General features: G+C 40.2%; 2 protein-coding genes across 7 annotated transcripts in view; both read left to right on the plus strand.

Moving 5' to 3' along the window:
- Positions 1-16,858, plus strand: part of NHS (NHS actin remodeling regulator) — a 340,052-nt gene extending 323,194 nt beyond the window's left edge. Inside the window, exons 4-9 of the mRNA XM_034649781.1 lie at positions 185-247; positions 2,439-2,631; positions 5,275-5,406; positions 6,336-9,317; positions 9,620-9,746; positions 12,721-16,858. Of these exons, the coding sequence (XP_034505672.1) occupies positions 185-247; positions 2,439-2,631; positions 5,275-5,406; positions 6,336-9,317; positions 9,620-9,746; positions 12,721-13,345 (4,122 nt within the window). The 3' untranslated portion in view covers positions 13,346-16,858. The remainder of the gene's footprint in view (positions 1-184; positions 248-2,438; positions 2,632-5,274; positions 5,407-6,335; positions 9,318-9,619; positions 9,747-12,720) is intronic.
- Positions 16,859-17,238: 380 nt separating this feature from the next.
- Positions 17,239-26,483, plus strand: part of SCML1 (Scm polycomb group protein like 1) — a 15,069-nt gene continuing 5,824 nt past the window's right edge. Inside the window, exons 1-5 of one of the 6 annotated variants that reach the window (XM_034649224.1) lie at positions 17,240-17,680; positions 20,226-20,364; positions 21,235-21,383; positions 22,566-22,646; positions 23,137-23,214. In XM_034649224.1, coding sequence (XP_034505115.1) covers positions 21,354-21,383; positions 22,566-22,646; positions 23,137-23,214 — 189 coding nt within the window. In that variant the 5' untranslated portion in view covers positions 17,240-17,680; positions 20,226-20,364; positions 21,235-21,353. Of the gene's footprint in view, positions 20,365-21,234; positions 21,384-22,565; positions 22,647-23,136; positions 23,215-26,483 lie in introns of all 6 variants that reach the window. The other 5 variants (XM_034649226.1, XM_034649227.1, XM_034649222.1 and 2 more) reach the window with 5 other exon arrangements.

Consider the following 26,483-nt stretch of genomic DNA (forward strand, 5'->3'; position numbering starts at 1 on the left):
TCTGTGCTCTCAGCCACTATTTATGCTATTTCTCATAAAATAAGGACATATACAGAGGGAAGGAAGGGAGGGAGTCATCCCAGTATATTCATTCATTAATATTTTAGATTTGGCTTAACCAGGGTGTACTGTGTGTTGTGTGCATGTTTTTAATTTTTCCTTTTTTTGCATTTCATGTCCATAGTTTAACAGCACTCGTTCGCCCTCCCCCACTGAGTGTTGCCACATGACCCCATGGAGTAGAAAGGTACTGGATCTGAGAACATTCCATCACAGCCCTATCCTATTCTCTCCAGACACTTCCTTCTCTCTTTTAACTATGGCAAACTCTGTTGTTTCTAACTAACAGGTATTCTTTTAAACCCACTTCATGACTAATATTTTCCTAACCTGAATTAAATAAAATTTAGACGGCCATGTCATTGGCTTTCTTTCCCACTTACTTTCCCCCACTAAATTGCAAGTAAGGCTCTGTTCAAGATGGGCATCACCTAATGCCACTCCTGGACCTTATAGTTCAAAGGAAAGAAATTCCAGCTTGCCCTGTATTTATCAGAACTGTGAAGGTTCAGCTTCTCAAATCAAAAAAGAGAACAGGACAAAAAGATTCTCTGCCAGCCAGTTGTCCCTGTCGCCATTAAATAAAACAGGCTTTTGGCTGCTGGTCAGAGCCTGTAGTCAGGTCACTATTCTTTCTTTGTTTCCCAGTCCATTGTTATTCAAGGAAGGAATCGCCTACAAAATGTGGCCTCTGGTGGTGGGGGTTTCTCTCCAACTCTTGCTCTTTCTCCCTCTTTTTCTGCCTCTCTTTTTGCATGCACCAAACTTTTTTTTTTCTTTTTGGAAGTTACCTAGGAAACAAAGTCTTTTGTGCTCCAACTTTATTTGAGCTATTCGCTTCGCTGGGAATCTGCACAAAAGCTGAAGAGAGAAAGAAGGTTGCAATGTTTTACTAAAATGTTCATGGCGAACACATTTTTCTGAAGGGGGGTAATCATTTCCTGTTGGGTGTGTTGGGGGGCTTTGCAGATACCTCTGAAAAGGTAAGCAAATGCTGGAGGGTTAACTGAAACAAGTGGCTCTGGAATCTTCTCTTTAAGAAGACCTGAGAACAGTTTGAAAGTATGTAAAATCCTGAGTCAGCAGGACATGATGCTTCCAAATGTGAGGATGAGAATTTTTTTTCATGACTTTAAGACAGAATATTATTAAAATTTAGCTGGAATAAGAGGGAAAAATATTTACTTCATACAAACACTCACCCTCCTCCAAATTATGGAAAGAAAGAAAACTAGGGTCAGTGATGAAGACTGGGTTTTTTAATAATCGGGTTCAGAAGCCCAACCCCTAGGGGCGCCTGGGTGGCACAGTCCTTGGGTGTCTGCCTTCGGCTCAGGACGTGATCCCCGTGTTGTGGGATCGAGCCCCACATCAGGCTCCTCTGCTATGAGCCTGCTTCTTCCTCTCCCACTCCCCCTGCTTGTGTTCCCTCTCTCTCTGGCTGTCTCTATCTCTGTCAAATAAATAAATAAAATCTTTAAAAAAAAAAAGCCCAACCCCTAAATCAAAATTGGAACGGAGCCTTTTTAATAATCTGCGTTAGGAACCCAGCCCTGAAATAAAAGGTAGATAATATTAATATCTATCAAGGGCTTGGATGGAGAATTTTCAAATGTCATGCAGAAGTCAAGGCCTCTAACTCCACAACCAGAAGAAAAGCTTCCCACTTGCAACAGCTGAAAGAAACCAAGACCCTTTACTCTTCCAAATTTGAAAAAGAAATCCGCTTGAATCTTTCTCCCCATTAACTGCTTTGGTATTTTCCACTATAATAAGTGGGGGAGGGGGGCTGCTTTTCCGTGTACACACAGTATTGATGAAACTGCATTTTTGAAATGTTATTCACAAATGCCATAGTCCTGCAGTAAAATTAACTCCTTGGGATTTAATCCTGCCTCTCAGATTAGATAGGCTTGTCCTTCAGGTGATGTGTTCTGGAATGTCTCCTGACTCCAGGTTTTCTGGCACATTTTCTGAACCTTTCATAGGCATCTAAATCATCTTCTCCCTTTGATCCCAGTCATCCAGAGCTCTCACGACTTTCATTAGGAATATATAGGGAGATAGATATCCAGAATCTACCTGTCACTGGATTAGAGACTAAGATTTTTCTTCAGTTTGAAGTTGGGGGACTTATGGCCACCTTGCCTCTCCTCTTTAATTCCACTTGACCTGAAAAGCATGTTTATTAGTCCATTTTTTCTCTTGTGTCGCTGGACTCTTGAAATTATAACTTTCAATTAGTCATGCTTACTATTTCTCCTAGACCTAAAAGCTTATTTCTGACCTCACTGTTCTTAACTAAACTGTGAAATTCCTTGGTATGTGTGCTTACATATAAACCATTCTGGCTAAGTCTGAATGTACTTCATTTGCAGTCCCATCCCCCGGAGGATGAAGATACAGATGTCATGTTAGGGCAGAGGCCGAAAAACCCAGTACATAATATCCCCTCGACACTGGACAAGCAGACCAACTGGAGCAAAGCACTGCCTCTCCCAACACCAGAGGAGAAGATGAAACAAGATGCCCAAGTGATTTCTTCTTGCATTATTCCCATCAATGTCACTGGTACCGTTCTGTTCTTTTCTTAGGGACAGTTGTGTCACAATATTCTGTGTTTTAAATATGTTCAAAACCTGTGCTGCTGGGCAGACCAGTTAAGAATACCGCTTTGTAAACAAGCAATACCTTTTTTATCAGAATACAACCCAGAAGATGTTCAATATGCTTTTGTCAGGTTTTGAACATCCATTTGCATATGCTGTGCTGGGCCGCTTGTTATGTAAATGATGGACAGTTTCTTTTTGAAAAAAGTCACCAAATAGCTCTTTGGTCATAGCTGACTGAAATAATGGAGAAAGCGGCAGTGATTAGTCATATGATAATGATGCATGGCACAGCAAGAAAGAAAACAGCAAACCCCAGGTCTCTCAAACTGCAAGCAATGATCTTGTAGACCGACTATAAAATCTGTTTTCAGGCTTCCTTGGATGAAGGTAGGCTTGTTTAAAAGATCGTTTAGACTTCTGCACTGATTTTGGTGATTTCTGACCTAAAAATACGTGGATTCAAAGATGAAGGCTGAATTATATTCTAATCCAGCCAGCCTGGCTTACATTCCTCTCTGCTTTCCTCTTCTTGCGTACTGAGAGTTTAAATGTTAGTCTAGGTCGAAGGCAAGCCTGTCCAGGCTTTTCTTGAAAAGTTTTTCCGTAGCGACTACAGATTCCAGGACAGGATCTGGTGGTAATCTTAGCTGTAACTGAAATAATGTTATAAAATGTTCTCACTTTCAAAGACAGAAAATGATCTATCCACTGGGCTTTCTTTAAACCTAATAGTTATATTTTAATTTATTTGTATATTGAAAAGTTCACAATGGCCAGGTTATTACTTTTATCCTGGTACCATGTGACTAAAGATTGTATGTCGCTCGAGATGCATTTTGGACATGGCTATTATTAATCCCACTCCAATTTCTCTCACATAAAGTGGGGAGCAAATGATAACCAGAAATCCGGGATAGATATTATGTCCTTCCTGAAAAACAGAAATTCTGGTTGATCAGCTGGTTATGAGCTAAGAGTAATTTTCCTGATGACTTTCTCAACTTGCAGGATAAATTATTCTAAGGATGCATACTTTATCTGATCTCCATAATCTAAATGGGCTGGGTTAGGTAGATGTCAAATGTATCATTTTGGCATCCTTTTAAACTAACTTTCCCTTCTGGGAACATTTGATTATATGCAGCACCTGCTTTCTTCATAGCACTGTAAGTAAATCTTGTTTTCAAATTTAGTTCTTTGATTATGGGTCTTGTGATTCAGGAAAAGTGAAGATCTTTCCTTCTGCTTTATTTCAGGAACTCTCAGGCTAAAGCCCAGATTATATGTTGATTTCAAGAGCTTCAATGAGAAAGCTGCTAATTATGTCCATGTAACATAAAGTGTGTCTGTGTGCCATGTGTTTTGTAATTATTATGAGTAGAATGAAAGATCTTAATTTTTGGTTGGAGCTAAGAAAGGAAAATTCTGTTAGTATGAATTCTCCAATAATATTATAATTATTCATCATGTGATATCTCACAGATTTTTTCAAAGTGAGTTCTAGAAACTGTTGTCATCATGATGCTAAGCAGAACTCAAATTGCTTCATTTTACAGCTGAGCCAAGGTTTAACACGCCATCCTGCTCTATGCGTAACGATCAGGATAAATGATGAAGCAACCAGATTCCAACGTACTTTTGGCATCCTGACTTTCTAAGGCAAAGCTCACTCTGAAAAATCCATGGCACATGCCTGTGCCAGACAGGAGTGTGAGTTCCTCACCTCCTCCCTCACCATTCTAGTTTTGATTAGACTGCAAGTAGTGTATCAATAATGTGATTATGGAGAGAGAAACAAACAAGCATCAAGGTTTGGCCCCTGTATTTATAAAAGCAAACAGACACTCATTGTAAAGACTGGGAATTCCAGCTTCATTTACAGCTGATAGAGAAGGTAGATCCACTTAAGCATAGAACTGAGGACTGCCTTGTATTCCTGTTTTATATTGATAAGACACTGGTGCCATACCAGAAAGTACACAACTGAGTCAGTAGAAGAAAGCAGAAAGAGTTACATGATGATTTAAAAACAAATCTCTAGGCTACTTTCTCCTCACAGAAGAAGTGTGTGTGTGTGTGCGTGCGCGTGTGTGTGTGTTGTGTGTAGGGTTGGGGTGTAATGGGAAGAGAGAGAAAAAAAACCTCACAAAGATGCTTTAAGGAAGAAATGGGTCACGATGTGTTAGCTGAACTAATTCAGGTTAACATCTTGGCTCTGGATCTACTATGCAAAGAGAGCTTCAGAGAGCCCAGAAATAGACCAGTAAATAGTAGTAACTAAAGGTTGTAAGTCCTTCAGGAGCTGGTTCTGTGTGAGAGTGATTCTTTGATGTTATTTTTCTCTCCTCTTTCTTTTGATTTTCCTTCTTTGCTTGTTACTCTTGGCAGTGCAAGCTGTTGTGCAGAGCTGCATTTAGAAGTAAAGCTTAATGTACTGCAGAGTAATTTAAATAAGAGCTGAATAAGGGCTCCCTTATATTTATTCACAGGCTTAATCCAAACTCTTCCTTTACTTCCAATCAATAAATATCACTGTGTTCCAAGCAAATGAAAATGTGTTTGCCATTTCTAAAGGCTAACGAGACCTATTTGTGGGTTGCAGGAGTTGGTTTTGACAGAGAGGCTAGTATACGCTGCTCTCTTGTTCATTCACAATCCGTATTACAGCGGAGACGAAAACTGAGGAGGAGGAAAACCATCTCGGGTATCCCCAGAAGAGTCCAACAAGAAATAGGTGTAGTATAAAACTGTTAATGGTTAACATTCTGTCGGGTGTCGATTAGAAGGAGATGAAATGGAAGCCGGCCTTTTGATCGGCCTCCTTAAAAATACTCAGTGTTGTAACTTGTAGGGGTTTTGAAATGGCATGTACTTGTTCTGTGTTCAGCAAGCCGGGTGGTATTACTTTTTTAATCTCTGTTTTTGACTGAAGATTTAACCTTAGGGATTTAGGTATACATGTTCAGGTCTTATGGCTGAAATGTAATACTTTGGTTTTTAAGTTTTATTAAGATGGAATAAAAAGTAACAAGATTCAATGAAATATTATTTTTAGAAAACTATACCTTATTTGAAGAGAGATATACTTTTATGGCATTAATTATTTTAAAAAGGTAAATTTTAAGCATACTCAATTAAATATTGAATATTGATAACATGTTCCTTTTTATTACTCTTCTATTTTTTTCTGTTCCACGTGTTTAGGAATCTCTTCCTATGTTTTATTACTATTATTATTATCATTACTATAACATCTCTTTCATTATTTAAAATGAATTGTTAAGAGTTTTATTTTGCTGGGCATATATTACAAAATAAAAAAAGAATAGTGGCCAAGAAGACAAAATGCACTTTAATTTTAAAAAAATAGTAGTCACTTATTGGGGCAAAGTAATTTGATAGTGAAGAGAGAGAATTCACAAAAAGATCTAAAGACATTTTCTTTTAGTATACACACACGCATGCATGTGTGTATGTAGAGACAGAGAGGCAAAGGGACAATTCCCCGAAGCATTTTAACTTTCTCCTAATTTTATATGCTGATTTTTTTTCCTCAAAGAGAATGACCCAACATGCCACCACCCAGATTTGTGGACATCTCTCACAATGTCTGTTAGTCTGCTGATATATGAAATACCTCACTATGCTTTCCATGTGCCCTAGATTCTGATGAATCCCCTGTGGCCAGGGAAAGGAATGTGATTGTGCACACAAATCCAGACCCTTCCAACACTGTCAACAGGAGGTCTGGAACCAGAGACTCAGAGTGCCAAACTGAAGATATTCTGATTGCTGCTCCATCCAGAAGGAGAATCAGAGCTCAAAGGGGTCAAAGCATTGCAGCTTCCCTTTCTCATTCTGCTGGCAACATCTCTGCGTTGGCAGACAAAGGCGATACCATGTTTACTACTGCAGTGAGCAGCCGTACAAGATCTCGGAGCCTTCCCCGGGAGGGCAACAGAGGTGGGGATGCTGAGCCCAAAGTTGGTGCTAAACCCTCAGCATATGAAGAGGGCGAGCCTTTCATGGGCGACCAAGAAAGAACCCCAAATGATGGCAGTGAGGCCCCCAGCAGCCCAAGTGCACAGGAACACCAGGCTGCTTTGGGCCTGGCTTGTTCTCAACATCTTCACAGCCCTCAGCACAAGTTAAATGAGAGAGGGAGGTCACGTCTGTCCCGAATGGCTGCCGACTCTGGCAGCTGTGACATCTCCTCCAACTCCGACACCTTCGGGAGCCCCATCCACTGCATCTCCACGGCTGGCGTCCTCCTCAGCAGCCACATGGACCAGAAAGATGACCACCAGTCATCAAGTGGCAACTGGAGTGGGAGCAGCTCCACATGCCCCTCACAGACCTCAGAGACGATCCCTCCTGCAGCTTCTCCTCCTCTCACTGGCTCTTCACACTGTGACTCAGAGTTGTCACTCAACACAGCCCCTCATGCTAATGAGGACGCCAATGTCTTCGTGACAGAGCAGTACAATGACCACCTGGATAAAGTGAGAGGCCACCGGGCAAACTCCTTTACCTCCACTGTGGCAGATCTGCTGGACGACCCCAACAACAGCAACACCAGTGACAGTGAGTGGAATTATCTACACCACCATCACGATGCCTCCTGCCGCCAGGATTTTAGTCCTGAGCGCCCCAAGGCAGACAGTCTGGGCTGCCCGAGCTTCACAAGCATGGCCACTTATGACAGCTTTCTGGAAAAGTCTCCATCAGACAAAGCAGACACTAGTTCTCACTTTTCGGTGGACACAGAAGGATACTATACTTCCATGCACTTTGACTGCGGTCTCAAAGGTAGTAAGAGTTATGTCTGTCACTATGCAGCCCTGGGCCCAGAGAATGGCCAGGGCATTGCGGTTCCTCCTACTCTTCCGGACTGTGCCTGGCAGGACTACTTAGACCACAGGAGGCAGGGGAGACCAAGCATCTCTTTCAGGAAACCAAAGGCAAAGCCGACCCCACCTAAACGTAGTTCATCATTGAGGAAGTCCGATGGAAATGCAGACACTTCTGAGAAGAAAGAACCAAAGATAAGCAGTGGCCAGCTCCTGCCTCACAGTTCCAGGGAAATGAAGCTGCCTCTCGATTTCTCCAACACGCCTTCTCGAATGGAAAATGCCAACCTTCCCACCAAGCAAGAATCTTCTTGGATGAACCAGAGTGAACATGGTATTAAGGAACCTCAGTTAGACACTTCAGATATTCCACCATTCAAAGATGAAGGTGCTGAATCAACTCACTATGCAGATCTCTGGCTTCTAAATGACTTGAAAACAAATGATCCCTACAGATCTTTATCTAATTCAAGCACTGCTACGGGTACCACAGTTATTGAATGCATCAAATCTCCAGAGAGCTCTGAATCCCAAACATCCCAGTCAGAATCAAGAGCCACCACCCCATCCCTTCCTTCTGTTGACAATGAGTTTAAACTGGCCTCACCAGAAAAGCTGGCTGGCTTGGCATCCCCATCAAGTGGCTATTCGAGCCAGTCTGAAACACCAACCTCCTCTTTCCCTACAGCTTTCTTTTCTGGTCCACTGTCTCCTGGAGGTAGCAAAAGAAAACCGAAAGTCCCAGAAAGGAAATCTTCACTACAACAACCCTCTTTAAAAGATGGAGCTCTGTCACTGAGTAAAGACCTTGAACTTCCAATTATACCCCCTACCCATCTTGACCTAAGTGCTCTTCATAGTGTCTTGAACAAACCATTCCACCACCGTCACCCACTGCACGTTTTTACTCACAGTAAGCAGAACCCAATAGGAGAAACACTGCGGTCAAATCCTCCACCGTCCCTTGCAATTACACCGACAGTCCTGAAATCTGTTAACCTTAGGTCCATCAGCAAGTCTGAAGAAGTGAAGCAAAAAGAGGGCAACAATACAGATCTCTCCTACTTAGAGGACAGCACTCTCACAATGGCTGCCCTGTCTCCAGGTAAGATTAAGCCACATGTGACTAAGAAGTCAGTATCACGTCAGTACTCCAGTGAAGACACCATACTGACCTTTTTAGACTCCTCTGCAGTTGAGATGGGACCAGATAAACTACAGTTAGAGAAAAAACATACTTTTGATGTAAAGAATCATTGTGACCCAGAAACAACAACCTCAGCTGGTAGCAATCTTCTAGATTCAAGTGTCACAAAAGACCAGAAACATATGGAGAGTGAGCCTATTCCGGAAAACACACCAAGTAAAAATTGTGACTTTCCCACAGAAGGATTTCAGAGGGTCTCTGTTGCCCGCCCAAATGATTTGGATGGTAAAGTACTACAATATGGAGCTGGTCCAGATGGAGCCCTAGCACAGGGGCAGAAGCCGTCCTCTGCAGATTGGGAGGAAGCTGCGTACCCTGAGTCTGTGGATGTGTTCACAGCTCAGTCAAACTCACCAACCAGACCCGCAGACATAAGCTATCAACGTAAGCATCAACTTGGGATGAGCCGCCACCATGACAAAGTGCCTGGGAATATCAGCTATGAAGCAGAGCTATCGACTGCAAATTCATGCCCTGAAAAATGTTTTGAGCAGGAAAACATTGCTTCAGGTATTTCAGCCAAAAGTGCCTCTGATAACAGCGGAGCAGAGGAGACCCAAGGAAGTGTGGATGAGGTTTCACTGAAAGGTCAGTTGTTGATGCCTTTGTCACAGTGGAAAGGTGTCTCACGGCACTTCATGATGTCTTTTTCTTTCTTATGTTCCCCATAGCACAGTGCAGCCCCCGGTGTTGGTTTCCCTCCACCTTTTTTTCACTTATTAAAACAACTGAGATCAAAGTTTTTGTTATTGAGGGACTGAGCTGCGACAGATAATCTCTCTTTTTAAAAACAGCAGTAAGGTAACTTGTTTGTTGATGCCGCAAGCCAGTGAAACACAGCCGCATGCTTGGTAACTTCTTCCTAAAGATGCTTTTGTTCTTCATTTAAGAATCATCACCGAGTGATGACTCCATGATTTTGCCACTTAGTGAAGACTCTCAGGCTGAAGCGGAAGGTGTGTTCGTGTCTCCAAACAAACCTCGTACAACAGAGGATTTGTTTGCAGTCATTCACAGGTGAGGCAATTAATACCAAACGTTTTGCTTCTTTCAATGCGTCTCATCAAATGCAAATATGGGAAAGCCTTGTGTACTTGTGATACATTCAGCAAAAAAGAAAAGACAGTTTTCCACATCAGACTGATAGACCTGTATTTCTGTTGGGGAATTGTGAGCCTTTATATCTAGCTCGACCTCACTTGAGAGACTTCCATAAGAACTGCTAAAGGGAGAGGTGTTTTCCATAGGAAAGACATCCTGGAACAAGTTTTCATTTGAAAACAATTTGTGATTAAGTAACTTAGAGTGAAAGCTCAAACTCTGTTGTAATCTCTGACTGCAATAATTTCTTGAACAACAACAACCAAAAAAGCTCACAGCTGTAATCCTCCACTAGCGGAGATGCAAGTTGATTCGCTGAACAGTCAGAGCCCAAGTTTGAGACAAGACAGTGTATAAACCCGCCCATTTCATAGCTCAGAACTAATCACTGGTCCTTTTTTCCCCTCTTCCTAAAATTTAAACTTCTTTAATAACATTGGCCTTCTCTAAAATTAATACTCCAAATCCCATGAACAGAGGATGTCCTCTGTGCTGTTTTTCTAGGACACTGTTGTGTCCAAGCTGCCCATTCACATTCTCTCACCTGCCCCCCACCCCCCAATCAAGGGTCATGTTTGCCAAAATATATACTCCTTACAACTTGTGACTGACGAAAAGAGCAGGAACTCGCACTCGGCAGCCAAACCCATATTAGACTGAGCTATCCAGTCCTGCTGTGCCTGCTCCTTTCACAAGCATGACTACCTTCTTCCACTAGGCCTTGGACCTACATGGGACTCCCAAGGGACACAACTTGGAAACTGCCTTTTCTACCTTATGAGGTTATACTTTTAAAAAAGATTTTATTTATTTGAGAGCGAGAACGCGCGCACACATATGAGCAGAGGCAGGGGCAAAGGGAGAGGGAGAAGCAAGCTCCCCACTGAGCAGGGAGCCCAACTCAGGGCTTGATCCGATCCTGGGATCATGACCTGAGTTGAAGGCAGATGGTTAACCAACTGAGCCACCCAGGCATGCCTGAAGTCATACTTTTCGAAGCAAGTTTTTTTGCAAGAAGCCTGCCATTTTTCCTGGAATTCTATTTTTATTTTATTTTTTTTTTAGATTTATTCATTTATCTGAGAGAGAGAGCAAGGGAGATAGCATGAGCGGAGGGAGGGGTGGAGGGAGAGGGAGAAGCAGACTCCCCGCTGAGCAGGGAGCCTGATGCAGGGCTCAATCCCAGGACCCTGAGATCATCACCTGAGCCAAAGGCAGACACTTAAATGACTGAGCCACCCAGGCAACCCTGGAATTCTGCTTTTAAAAGGAACCTGCATTTTCTGTTGATGTGGTTTTCTCATAAAGAAGGAGCACAGCTCTTCAACAGCCTTTTTTTTTAAAGGAGTCAATGAGAAACACCTTCTGTGTGTATATACCTTAGCAGGCACACCTCACCACTCAGTGAATAATCAGCTTAGTTTTTCTTTGCTCTGTGTGTAGTCTAAGATCCGATTATATCTCCCCACCCCACTTTATCTTAGGACAAGTTACTAAAATGCTATATAAGTTAAAGAGCCAAGTTCTTACCCAAAGGACCAAATGTTAGTATCTGGAATAGTGGACAGAACGTAAGTAGTTGGAGTCAGAAACATCTGGAATTGAATCTCAGTGCTGCCACTTCTTATTCAGTCTTGTCAGTTAAAACCTCTCTACCTGTTCCTTGTTAGTGGAGATACCTATAGCTCACATACTCAATTTTGATGCTAAAATAACATTTTAGTGTCTTGAATATGGTAATGCTAAAAGCAAATGTCAGTTTGAAATTCCTACTGTACTGGAGTGCCAGATACTGGCGTATGCGAGATAATAACCACAAAGGTTTCAGTGAACCCAAATGAGGCTGGTCTCCAACTGCAAAGCTGACATTTTCTCTACCCTATAGATTTTTAGGTTGGTGAAAGAGCATGTTGCCAATATTTATCAACATACTGAATCATGCTGAAGATTCACTAAGTTTACATCTATTCACTTTTCAAAAGAAATAACATGATGATGGGTGCCTATGTTACTTGGTAGACTTACAGAGCTTGCTAATTTTAGATTTGCATTTGTGTAGGATTTATTTATGTGCAGCACAGTGACAAGAATGACCTCTTTTTTTTTGTGGATGACACTTGATTTTTTTTTACCTTGTTTTCTTGAGAGTTTACAGTATATAGAGATTTAAGAGTTCCAGAGGTAGTCTAGGTTTTTAGCTTCTCACAGAAAGTTGGCTTACTGACTGATACACTGATGTTACCAAGCAGCTATAGCAAATTGTCTTTATAGCCAAAAATGGATTGGTTTACTTAAAAAGCCACATAAGAAATTTTTTTATATGGAGAAATTTAAAAAGTTGACAGAATATTATAATGTACCTCCCCCGACACACATATTCATCGCCCGAGCCTTTCCACCATCAACCTATGGCTAATCCCATCCCATCCACACCTCTATCCACTTTGCTCTTCTAGTATTCACTGGAAGCCACCCCCACACATTAGAGCATTTTATCTGTAATGCAGAGACAGATTTAATAAAAGAAAGGTACAGTCCTTCACTGTCTACACTCTAACCGGAAGTCAGACAGCAGTATTTTCTCATACTCTTGTAAAACATCTTAATAAATCCTCCTCTAGAAGCTCTAGCTAGCACATTAGTCATTATGTGAGATGGTCATTTACAGAACCTAATTTACATCCCCTGGTTATTGGAGAATTTCCCTCAGGCTGTGAGTGCTATAAGGGCAAGGAATGTATCTCACTCCTCACCTCCAAAGTCGTAATGTTTCCTATCTAATCAGGTAGGGTACACCAAAGTGCTCTTTAAGGACAATGCATGAATGTGACTTAACCCTTTTAGTTTCATAAAAATGTATATGGACTGAGACTTTTCCTTTTCTTGAAAGGTCCAAGAGGAAAGTACTTGGAAGAAAAGATTCTGGGGATATGTCCACTCGAAGCAAATCAAGGGCTTCTCTTGGCAGCAGCAGCAGCAGCAGCAGCAGCAGCAGCAGCGCTGGTTCTGTCACTCTGCCCAACAGCAACGTGACCACCCCAAACAGCCAGAGGTCTCCTGGCCTCATCTACCGAAATGCCAAAAAGTCCAACACATCGAATGAAGAGTTTAAGCTGTTACTCCTCAAGAAAGGAAGTCGCTCGGATTCTAGTTACCGCATGTCTGCTACTGAGATCCTGAAGAGTCCCATCCTGCCCAAACCTCCTGGAGAGCTCACATCTGAGTCCCCACAAAGCACCCATGAGGCCCACCAGGGGGCATCTGGGGCCGAGGCATTGTCCCCACTCTCTCCATGCTCCCCAAGAGTTAATGCAGAAGGGTTTTCCTCAAAGAACTTTGCCACCTCAGCATCGGCAAGGGTTGGACGTTCCCGAGCACCCCCTGCGGCCAGCAGCAGTCGCTACAGCGTCCGCTGCAGGCTGTACAATGCGCCCATGCAGGCCATCTCTGAGGGTGAGACAGAAAATTCTGATGGGAGCCCACATGACGACCGATCCTCCCAGAGCTCAACATAGGTGGCCCGGGTCAGGCTGGCTGTCAAAGGCCAAACCCTTAGTCATATGAGGATGTAGGAACAGAACAGAGGACTGGGGAGAAGTCAGCACACCATGGGCCTGGGGTACCATCACTGCTTACCAATGAATTCCTAAATATTTGCTGGGGAAATGGAAGATGGTATTTCTTGATTATTGTCCACATTTTTAAGTAGCTGCACTGTCTTTCATATTTTTCTTTAGCTTAGTTTGATTTACCCAATCTCATTCCTTTTGATAATACAGAATTTGAAAACGTCTGCTTTTCATGAAACCTAGAAAAAGTTTTCCCAGAGCTGCCTATTCAGAAAACAAAGCCCTCACTGTCATAATTCTTAAGAAGATGAAATTACTCTGGAGGTTTGGTATTTTTTTACATTAAAATGAGCTAAAGCAAAATTCAGAAGAAAGAACTACACACATGTAAATACCATATTTTTGATAAAAATGTGTAAATAGATTTATCAGTGACGAGTGGACATGTGGCCGATTATCTACCACACACCAACTGTTTATAGAACACAACAAATAAAGTGTAATAATTGTATTCTGTGAATACCATTTTCATATAAATACCATATTTAAATGTCCACCAATATGATTTTGAGTGGTAAACCTCAATTACGAATCTTAAACTGGTGAAATAAAGAAAATCTTGAGGTCATATACTGAAATATGATTAATTTAAAATAATGAATTCAGACCTAACCATTTTTGTGACAAATTGCAGCACCAAACAAGTGAATAGTAACACATGGCTATGATTTGCCATGTGGTAATTTGGACAGAATGAAAAGCATGCTTTTGATTTTTTTTAATCAATGAGAAAAATCATCATTCTCAACACAAAACCCTGAAGAACAACATTTGACAGTGTTTTTTAATTTTTCAATGGATTGCTTTAAAGAGAATGAATAGGGAAAACAATAGTTAATTTTAGGTTATGTTTTATATTAGGCTACTGGGGACATAAACAGTCATAATCTAATGACTATAAACTCCTTAAACAGTTTAGCAATTAGCTCCAGTTTCTTTAACTAACAAAAATAAAACATAAGCATGCCACAGAGCTATTGATTTATCAGTAAGTACCTGCAATGAGTTTTCAGTGAAGCTTTCTCTCTGTGCTGATGAGATTCATGCTACCTAAAAAGTAACAGAAATGACACTGTGAACAATATAGTTGGGAAATAGGTATGTGTATATGCGTTATTTATATTCACTGTTAAACTGGGAATGGGGAACAGCTCTGGTTCACAATGCTACATACAAATGAGTTTTTGTCTGATTTTACTATATCTGCTTGGTGGCAAAAGGGGAGGGTGGTGGGTGGGAAAGGAAATGTCAGGGCAAGTGCTCTGATAAAATGAAGGCAGGGAAACAAGCTGAATTACTTGAAATTACTTGAATTTTCTTGTCTTAAAACTGAAAAAAAAGTAGTTACAAGTTGAAATCTGTAAGTGGTTCTTACACCTCTGATTTTAACGTGAACTGATACTAATGTTTGAAATATGTCAGAAATATAAGCAGCTATGTACTTAGAATATGTTTTGAATGGGACAAGGTAAAAGTAGAGAGAACTAAGAAGGGATATGGCCTATAAAAGAATAGAATGTGATTAGAATGATAGAACAGACCAGAGTTAACAAGAAATTGATAAGCAGCTGGCTTTAAGTTTATGCAAGTGGTATTTGGGAAAGTAGGATGTGTGAAAGGGGGTTTGTGGCTTTGGTTTAATTCATACAATATGAAGGAGAAAGCCTGGTCTAGGAGGATGCTGTCTTTCTATAGAAACACTTTCTAAGATGTTATAGATTGAGAATTAGAGAATCTGATTGCTGTTGGTTTTTTGTTTGTTTGTAAAGAAAAAAAATGTCTGTCTTCTATTATTTGTTTTCACTATCAAATTGTATTTCTTAATTTCTTGTCATCCTTGTATGTAAAGTGGGTGCTGGGGGTGGCGGGGTAGAGGAGGGAGAATGTGTGTGTGTGTGGATGTGGGTGTGTGGGTATGGGTGCTTGCGCTGGGATAGATAAGCTACCTGGTAAAGGGTACATTTGAACATTTACAAAGTGTTATACTTTTTATTAAAAGAAAAATGTCTGGGGGTTTGAAAAAAATGGACCATCATTTCTCATTGGAACCCATTAGTCAAGAAAACCAGCATGGTTTGACACCAACATGGGGACATGAATAACTTTTTCTCATGCTTTGAAAAGTACACTTGGCAAAATTTTAAAAATAAAGTTTTTAGACAAATGCGATAAGAAACCGTCATTTCCAGTCACAATAGGTGATCTTTTATAATTTTCATAAAAGCAGTTCGTTTGCAGTATGGCTTTTGTGTAGTTAGGAGTTTTTTAAGCGTAAGAAAGGTATGTGGGCTTTAAACGTGATTCTAAATCTTGAATAGGAAACACATGAATTGGCTTTAATAAATATGTCACCTTTTTATTATTGACATCAATTTAAGTAATGGTACCATATATTTTTTAAAATACATACTGACTTGAATTGTGAGGCAATAAGATTCCTTCTATATGTAATGATCACAGAACTAACCCTTATAATATAGTTTTACTTATTTTGTTTACTCTAAAAATCTATAGCAGAGTCTATTTTATATTTCATAGATTTAAAAAAAACCCAAATAATGATGGATTTTAAATTCACTGTGTTAAGAGTATTGAGTAACAAACTGAGTAAAAAAAAAAAAGTAAGGAATTCCTTAGTAATCTGGAATATTCTACATGACTTTATTACATAGCATATAAAACCAAGAATTAGAGGGCTGTCTTCAACATCACTGCCGTTTTGAAGCAGGGTACACACATTAGGTATTGTGAAAAACATCAATCCAAACTTTTCTTCTGTTGTTTGCACTGATGCTAATTTTTTGTTCTTTTATGTTTATACAACATGTCTATGTTGTGTGGGGGAAATTTTTTTTCCTTACTTTTTGTTTTGTCGTGTTTTGGGGTTGTTTTGTGTTGTTTTTGGTTTTGTTGTTTTTTTCATTTTTTGGCTAAGTAGAGGACATGGACTAGTTGTAGCAAACGAAACACACTGTTTGCTCTTGCCAAAGGTCAGTGATTGAGTACATTTGCTGCAGTGATGGCTGACTTAGAGAACTAGATCGTAACAAAGATTTAAAACTATGAAGAAGGTTACAGTGTAACTATTTTGGTACTAGAACCAGTTCATGCTGGCCAAAAAGACAATGGTTTATGGACTTGCATCCATTTTGTATTTTTGTAATATTTGTAAATATGAACTTTTTAAATTGTTGTAGAAATGGTTTCTTTTGTAAGATGTTTTCAACGTTTACATTCAATTCAAGCCTTTGTATATTTTAGAGCTGTGCAACACTTTAAGTCTTGTATTTATTTTTAGTAAAAATGGTGACAGTTTCATTGTGAACCCCTCTCAAAAAATGTACCAGAAAAGTTTGATTACCTAGAAAGTGTGTATAGAAACTGCAAATAAACGTGACTGCAATTAAACAACCAGTTTCTCTTGGATTATGTAATTGCATTCTTGGGGTTTCACAAACGGCAAGTGTTTTATAGGTAACTGGACATAAAGGAAGGGAACTGCTATAGCAAAAGTATGAGAGCGCCGGCTCTCAATCCCACCAGCTTTTGCGAGCGGAAATCTGAACTCGAACGCCCAGCTACAGACGCTCGGAGGCGGGCACTGCCGGCTGCGCAATGGGACGCAAAGCCCCTCCCCTCAGCTATCTCCCTAGCAACGTTCCTTTCCCCAACCATTGCGCAGGCGCGTGGGTTAAGAGCCGCGCGTATGGGAGGAAGAGTGCCGCGTGCTCTCTGGTGCGCGCGTAGTTCCGGAGCTTCCGGCGTCCTCGAGGTGGGCGTGTCACGTGGTAGGACCCGACTTCCGGTGGGAGGACCGTTTGAGAAGGTATAGAGTTAACGGTTTTGGCCGTTGACGCTTCGGAACGCTGGCTGCCGCTAATCGGGTACCGTGCCCTTCGGAGGGCGGTGTGGCAAGTCCTGATGCCAGAACAGGTCTGTTTAGCGATACTTTTTCCTCCCCTTGAACTTTCTTGCCTCTCGGGTGGGCGCGAGAAACCTTTGAGATACGGTTTGGTTTAACGGTTGGGGAGCTCCGGGGCGGGGCGGAGCGGGGGGCGGGGCGGGCAGGATTTGCCAGGAGCGAAGAAAATGGACTTGGTTTTCGGGATCGCGCAGAGGGGTGGTTCAGGGTGGTTCTCGCCGCCTGTCCCGGGATACCAGCAGCTATGAGCTTTTGAGACTTGGCCGCTTTTTGGGTACTTTGTGCTGACTTTGGGACAAGTAAATCCTTTTTCATCCTTTCTCTTCCTTAGCGAAGGCGGGTGGGGGCGAGGAACTACCAAGACTCTGAGACTTTCTATAGAATTTTGAGTTTAAAGAATTGATGAACTAGCGAGTTGATTCGTTAAAACCTTTTTTTGAGATTAAAACGTTGAGTTAGAACCTTTGTTGGTAACCTCGTTTGATCAGTAGCAGTGCAGTCTTCTGGTTTATTGTAAATACATAAACGTGAGGCGAAAGAAAATAAAGGCACGATTGTTTGATGACTTGGTTAGAGATCGCTTCCTTCCTTCTTTCCTCTATCTGGCTCTCCCCAAATTAGGACTGCTCTAGGGTTTTAAACTACTTTAATATTTACAAATAGTGATTTTACAAGCGGTTTTTCTTTACGGTGTTTTATAGAAACCGGGCATGGGCTCGATTCAGTGCTGGGCGATGGGATACGGTTTGGGCGACATTATCTTCCATCGGGCAACTTTCTGGTCGCTTAAGTTTGATACGGACAGAAGAGTCTGACAGGATTTTTAGAAAACAATTGTTACAGTGTCTTGACCCAATTTTGTTTAAAAAAAATTGTATGTTGTAATCTGCCTTGTTTTTGCTATGTATTTTTTGCAGTGGTTTTCGGGTGAAACGCTGTTTTCATCCTTCACATTTTCGATTAATTGATGAGATAAGTGAATGCTTTGCAACCTTGGAAGCTGAACCTTCAAATGACTTTTGAAAAATGCCTTTGAAATGCCTTTAAAGTCTAAAAAAAAAAGTCTTTTAAAAAACCAGATGGCTTCTTGTTCTTACGTTATCAAGAGTTTAGGTTTTCTATCGTAAAGTACAAATGAGCTTCATTTTAAAAACTCATTTTGCAGGATTTTGAGTTTAATGAATTATGTTAATAATTTTGCATAATCCAGTCATGGTTGGGCTCTAAGAAATTGTTGCAGAAACTTTATCTTACACGAAGAAGGGAAAGGAACTAAAATTGATGCTGTGCCTGCTGTGAACCAGACATGATGATACTCAGGGCTTAACTGTGTCATTTGGTCTTACACAGCCCTGTGAAGTAGATATTATTCCAACTTTACAAGTTAAGAAATTGAGGCACAGAGAGATTAAATACCTGCTTGAAGCAAAAGAGCAAATTTTGCAATTTGGATTCGAGTATTTTTTAAAGCCTAGTTCTTTGCATTATGTCCTTATTTAAAATTTAAAATTTGTTTACAAGAAATAGTTACTATAACTGTAGTATACAGGTGCAATGTGAACGAAAATTACATGTTTTGGCCCTGAGTATTTATTGTCTGTGTGCTCCATGACAAATAGTTCTGTGGGGAGGACGTTATGAATACCCAAATAACGAAATAACAGTTTCGAACAGTGGGTGCCTTTGCTATGCCAGCCGTGATTTTAAGCACTTGACGTGTATTAATTCATTTAATCCTCATAACTCCGTGTGAGGTCTGTACTGTTATCGCCATATTACAGATTTTTTAAAAAAGCACGGAGAAGTCACACAATTAGTAAGCAGAGGAGCTGGGACCTAAAACCGAGGTATTCTGGCACCAAGCTTAAGGTCTATATGTTGTTTGATATTTCCCTTTGTGTAACGATTACCTTGAAAACATTACTGTGTGAGTGTTCCGGTACTTTGGGGAAAGAAGTGTCACTTTCAGATGGGATGACTTAGCACCTTAGCTTTGTGGAGATGGAACTTGAGTTGAGCTTTGAAGTTGAATAGGTTCTCCTAGGTGGAGCACCAGCAGGGTATTGTGGGTAGAGGTCATGACAGGAGTGAGAGGTTCAAAGAGTGCAAGATTGGTGATTTGTAAATTTGCCACAGAGGCAGAAATGTCTGGAGTCTAGTGGTGGACTCAATGAATGCTGCATCTATGTCTAACTACAGCCAAGTTTTGGCTGCAGTGTAATTAATCCAGTAAAGAATTGTCTGATTTTAAGAGTCTATTACAGTGGTGGCAAACTTTGTCTATAAAAGGCCAGAGAATAAATATTTTAGGCTTAGAGCAAGGGGACACGTGGTAAGCGGTGATCTCCTTGAGGGGTGTGGAGGCTTCTGACTGTGTAAGGACCTTGTAGGCCATTGTGGGAGTTTGGGTTTTATTTTGTTATTGTTAGAAAAGGGATTCCAGGTGATTTTAATAATGAGTAAGTAAAGCCCATAGACTCTGGAGCCAGACTACACCACTTACTAGCTGTAATCATTTAAACGGCATAAATCATTTAAACTCGCTTAGCCTCAATTTTCTCTTAAGAAAAATGGGGATAATAACAGAGCCTGCCCCGTAGGGTTGTCAGGAATACGAAATGAGTTAACACATCAAGTGCTTAGAACATTGCCTGGCACAGAGTCGGCTGTAAAATCTGTTATTTATCTGTACCTTGTGGTATATTCCAAATTTTCTATAGTGAAACATACATAATGAAAAATTACACATATAAAATATAAAACAAAATTGTTAGAAGTACAATGAGATTTTAGGAAATCCTCTTAGAGTTGGGAAATTTGAATTCAATATTTTCATTCCTTAAGAGTTCAAGTAGAGGTGCAAGACTGCTCCGCAGTGTGCTTTGTCAGATATCTGTGAATTGAGGACTGCTTCCATAAATCATGGCCTGTCTGCAAGGTGGAAAATAAGGAAGTTGTTAGAGTGACTACAGTATATCTAAAGGTATTGGTTTGGAAAGACTTATTCCACTATTGATTATTTTTGCCTGTTTTTGAGCTTTAACCCAATTTTATCATACGGTATGTTCTCTTTTGTGTCTGACTTCTACTCACCTTTATGGTTGTGAGATTCATCCTCATGTGCAGCAATAGTTGGTTCATTCTCATTGCTGTGTAGGCTTCGTTTGTATGAAAACACAACAGTTTAATTATTCATTATTAGTCTTATAATCAGAATAAAACAACCAGTTTAAAAAATAAAAATTGAAGTTACACCTCAAATTGGAGGGTTTTTTTTTTTTGAGAGAGAGAGAGCATAAGTGGGGAAGGGCAGAGGGAAAAGGGAGGAAGATAATCTTTTTTTTTTTTTTTAATTTGAAGATTTATTTATCTGAGGGAAAGAGAAAGAGAGAGTCAGACAGCACGAGCAGGAGGAGGGGCAAAGGGCGAGAAACCCAAGTAGATACAGGACTCCATCCCACAACCCTAAGATCATGACCTGAGCTTGAAACCAAGAGTCCGATGCTCAACTGATTGAGCCACCCAGGTGCCCCTGGGCTCCTTTCAAAAAGCAGTTAGGTGTTCTCTGGTTCATTTGTTTCCAGCATTTACTCTGTAGCCTTTCAGTTGTGAAGCATTCACTTCACGATTTGGAATTTGTGTGTGATCTCGATTCTTATTTCTAGGTGTGGCAACAGAGCTTTTCAATTTTTAAAGGTTTATTCTAAATCACTAATGGAAGAGTTATTGTTTTGTCACTCTCTAAAATTCAGCCAGGACTCCAATTCAGTTTGAGTTGGCGTTCTGAGAACATATCCCTATTAAGTTGGTTATGGTAATGTGTGAAGTAACTTTTTTGTGTGTTGCTTTTCAGGAGTAGGTGATTTACCAGCCCTAGGTGACCAAGCAGTTTCACAAATAAACTCTCCAGCAAGTTTAAATATAATTAGGCCCAACTGCGGGGAAGTGGAGTGCTGCTGTTGCACAAAAAAGATGTCTAGCGGCTCCAGTGAAGTTGATGTGGTTTGTATTTCAAATTGAAAACCTGTCTTTGTTCTTTTCATTGTGCTCTGTTTCTTTTCTAAATCGAATTTAATTTCATTCAGTGAAATGCAGAAATAACAACTTCATGAGTTTTGACAGTGATCTATAAAGCTGTGACAAACATTCATGTGCAAGTTTTTTGTGAACAGATAACTAGCATTTCTTTTGGGTTAATACTCAGGAGCTGAATTGCTAGCTCATAGGGTTAATGTAACTTCATGAAAATCTCACCAGTCTTTCAAAATGGTTGTGCTGTTATACAATTCTGTCACATTCTGCCATGTTTCTTGATTCCTGAAGGTGAGTAAAAATATAGTTATTAAACTATATGTAATTTGGCTTAACAGAAAAAGCATTTCTTTATTTAAATAAGGATGTGGGTATTAATGCCACCTGAGTGCTATGGGCAATTATCGTAACTTCTGTCAGCCCCAGTATCTTTTCATCTTTGGACATAATGTTAACTGCCTACTGAGAATTGCTTTCTGACATAAATATGTGAAAGCAGTTTGAAAAGCATAAGGCACTATACACGGTATATTTTTATAAGAACTAATCTATAGCCCATTCCATATTTGGGTTATGCGTTTTGAAACAAAGCCTTCATAGCTCCTGTCTTTATTTTAACATTATTCCTATAGTTTATAATTCATTCTTAGAATACTGTTATTAAATGAAATTTAATGGTTATTTTTTTGTATATTTATTTATACCCTGTTCTATTCCCAAAAAAATGTTTTTAAGGTGATTAATTTATCAAGAAAAATAGGTGCTTAAGTGTTTCCTATTTTGTCCACAGAGTGGCACTGTTGGATTATTTAAAAATCAAAAGCCATGTAACCTGGTTCTTTTCTCCTGGTTAGAAATACTTGCTTTTACAGCAGTTCTGGTGCCGGGTTACTAGACTAGTCTTTCTACCCTGAGTTAAACAAGAGGTTAAGCTCAATAGAAAATGATATCTTAAGTGTAGTTGGGATAATGAGAAAACAGTTTTGCAAGTAAATCTTTTCATGTAGTCGTAGTATTTACAGTGGACAAAGGTCCTTTGATAACCACCAATAGGCTTTTGGAGCTTCTTAAGAGTGGAATTGAAGTCCTCAATTTTTCTTTCAGTTCTGTCTTTCATCTTTCCTTTTTAATTTGTTAATACATCTTCCTTAGATAAGAACACGAATACCTGCTTATGATGACGATAACACTGTTCTTTATGCATATGAGCCAAACACTGCATATGTCAATAACGTAAGTAATATTAATTGCCATTTGCCAAATATATTAACACTTAACCATTTTAAAGAAAAAGGTTTAAATTCTTCGTACACTGTAGAGTTCCTCTAAACTCAAACTCAAAAAATATTGGCCTCTCCTGAATTTGTTTGCTTCCTTTCGTTAGACAGTGAGCACTTAACCATTTTACTTCCCTTTTCCTTAGGTAGTAGGAAGTTCAGAGCAGTTTATACTCATTTTCAGTACAAAACTCGAAACCTAGGTCCCTGTGATGTAATACTTATTTCCTCTCTTAATTAGCAGTTGTCATTTTCATTCTCTTATTAATGTGAGTTTTTATTTTATTTTGTCTCTGCTTTAGATTAAGACTACTGAATCCTTTTGAAAAGTTGGTGACAAATAAAAACAATTTAAATAAATAAATGTAAAGTGGTTTTTTCCTCCTAGTGTTCAATTTGGCTCTTATAAAAGTAAAGCATTAACTACTTAACTTTTAAAATATTAGCAGGAAAGCGTGATGTCTGACACATCCTGTAACGAAGAACAACAAAAAACAGTTACGGACGTCCTCACTCATTGTCAGGTACAAAAGTTGGGTCTCTCAAAGGTAGTTTTTTTTTTTTTTTTAAGATTTTATTTACTTGTCAGACAGAGAGAGAGCACAAGCAGGGGGAGCAACAGAGGGAGAAGCAGACTCCCGCTGAGCAGGGAACCCGATGCGGGGCTCAATCCCAGGACCCTGGGATCATGACCTGAGCCTAAGGCAGATGCTTACCTGACCGAGCCACTCAGGCTCCCTCAAATGTAGTTTTCTGAAATACTAAGTTAAAATTCTTTATCTCGTGTAAAGTATACAATTAATTGAAATTTTGCTGTATCAAATTTTACTTATGATTATCCCCTCGTTGTGGTGACTTTTAACAATTTCTAGTTAGAATAGCCTCTCCAGGTGAACATTTTAAAACACCAATATGTACATTTTATAGCTTGTTTTAAAAGCCATTAACTGAAAAAGTGTATGTTATGTTGCTCAATATTGAATTAATTTCTCCTACAAAATCTTTAAAGGAAATTCTCTGATACAGAAAAAAAATTAGTATGTGCCTAAATGCATTGTTGAGATATCTCAATTGAAAAAANGCAGGGGGAGTGGGAGAGGAAGAAGCAGGCTCATAGCGGAGGAGCCCGACATGGGGCTCGATCCCACAACGCCAGGATCACGCCTTGAGCCGAAGGCAGACGCCTAAACCGCTGTGCCACCCAGGCGCCCCTATATATTTTATATCTATATGGATTCATGGGCATTCACTGTACATTGTATGAGTTTTTTATAATCCAATGTTATTATTTTATTGATCAAATTTTCTAACTTTGGGGGCGCCTGGGTGGCTCAGTCGTTAAGCGTGTGCCTTCAGCTCAGGGCGTGATCCCAGGGTCCTGGGATCGAGCCCTGCATCAGGCTCCCTGCTCTCCTGGGAGCCTGCTTCTTCCTCTCCCACTCCCCCTGCGTGTGTTCCCTCTCTCGCTGGCTGTCTCCCTCTGTCAAATAAATAAAAAAATCTTAAAAAATTTTTTTTCCAATTTTGGTTATTGGGAGCTCCTTCCAGTTGGATCCTGTGACCTTTTCACATGCCCCCACTTTTTTTTGAGCACTTCCTGATTTTCTGACATCACAAGATGTTCTAGTCTCATTCATACTTTTCCCGACCCAGCCTTGGAATTCACCTCTCTCCGAAGAGCCCTGGTTCCTTTATTGGAGAGTGGTATTTAGAAACCAAAATCCGGACGGTAGATATGTTCATCGCTGGTCTTGTGTCATTGATCTTAGGCCCTCCCAGAGGACAGAGCTAGGAAATATATGTATACTATCCCATGCATACACATACATCTTTATTTCTGTATCTGTCTTTATATATATTATATATATATAGTATACATATATTATATACTATATATATAGTATATATTATATGTATACTATATATATATTATAAACTGTGTTCGTACTGGTATTCAGTAGCTTATAATATATATATTATAAACTATGTGTTCATACTGGTATTCAGTAGCTTTTCTTAAACCTAGGTTCTTTCCTTAGTCCCTTTTTAATCTGCTCTTACCCGTTCCAGTCTTGTGTGAATATGAATTTTGGTTTTACTTTATCTCTGCTTTATAAGACTTTTGAAATACTTTTGGAATGTAGTTGAAAAAATAATTTAAACAGATAAATATATAAAGTACTGCTTTTTCTAGTTCTTAGTTTGGGTCCTAATGATATTAAATATTGACTACTTATTTTCATAATATTAATAGGAGAGCAACACATCTGAAGGTTTCTGTGATGAAAATCGTCAAAACCAATTTCTAGAACTCCAACACCATTGCGAGGTATCAAACTTCTGTGTTTTAAATGTAGTTTTTCAAAATTTTGAGTAAAAGTATTTTTTTTTACCTCATTTAATGTCATGGTATTACTACAAAGTTTGTCATGTCAAATTCTGTATGATTATCACTCCATTGTGTCGCATTTCAAAAAAAATTTCTAGTTAGAACAGTATCCCTAGGTGAAAAAATTTGAAATAAAAATATGGCTTTTGTAGCTTAAACAAAACCCAACAGCCCATAACTGGTCAAATGTAGTTACATCTCTTTCATCTAGATTGTTCAATATTTAATTTCTCCAATATATTCTCATAAGGAAATTGGCTGATTTCAGTGATATTTAATATGTGCCTAAATGCCTATCAAGATATCGCAATTGAGGGGCACCTGGGTGGCACAGCGGTTAAGCGTCTGCCTTCGGCTCAGGGCGTGATCCCGGCGTTATGGGATCGAGCCCCACATCAGGCTCTTCTCTATGAGCCTGCTTCTTCCTCTCCCACTCCCCCTGCTTGTGATTCCTCTCTCGCTGGCTGTCTCTATCTCTGTCAAATAAATAAATAAAATCTTTAAAAAAAAAAAAGATATCGCAATTGAAAGAAAATGGCAGCATACCATTGTTTTTTAAAGAGTATATCTTACGTAGTTTTGAGGGGATTTTGTAAAAGTTAGCATGTTGGTAGAGATTGATGGGTATAATTGTCAAGGATTTTGTGAGCTGTATCCTCTAGAGGTAATGCAAGCTCATTTTTTAAAAAGTAGCTGTTAGGGGCGCCTGGGTGGCACAGCGGTTAAGCGTCTGCCTTCGGCTCAGGGTGTGATCCCGGCGTTACGGGATCGAGCCCCACATCAGGCTCCTCCGCTATGAGCCTGCTTCTTCCTCTCCCACTCCCCCTGCTTGTGTTCCTTCTCTTGCTGGCTGTCTCTGTCTCTGTCCAATAAATAAATAAAAAAAAAATAAAAAGTAGCTGTTAACATACAAAGTCTGTTGGATTAAAATGAGCTACCGTGCCTAAGTAAAGAATGTTTCGGTGACTCTTTGTCACTATTATTGAGAACAGAAGTGGACTGCTTCAAGGGAACATATCAGATCTTTGGGGAAGGAGGTACGGGGGGTGGTGGTGGGAGGGGGGGTTCTGATTTCCAGCAGGGCCGTTCCCATCCCACCTCACGTAAGCACCCATGACGCCCCAGGCTGCCACTGCTCTGCCAGGGCCTTCTTTCTGAGCGATGGTGCAAGATGTGGTGGGCTGGAACGGGGAGGAGGAGAAATGCCCAGGGTCCCAAGTCACAGCCCTGAAACGGACCATCGGGGATCCTCCCCGTATCTCCCAGTGTGCTAGCTCTCTCCTTTCTTCAACCCTTCCCTTACCAGTCTAGCCCAGTTGCTGCGCACTTCCATCTTTTCTTTTTCTGTCTCTGCCCAGCATCCTCTTTAGGAAGACCCCAGCCCTACGCAGGCTGGGAAGCAGA

The sequence above is a fragment of the Ailuropoda melanoleuca genome, chromosome X (assembly GCF_002007445.2).
Source record: "Ailuropoda melanoleuca isolate Jingjing chromosome X, ASM200744v2, whole genome shotgun sequence".
Classification (NCBI taxonomy): domain Eukaryota; kingdom Metazoa; phylum Chordata; class Mammalia; order Carnivora; family Ursidae; genus Ailuropoda; species Ailuropoda melanoleuca.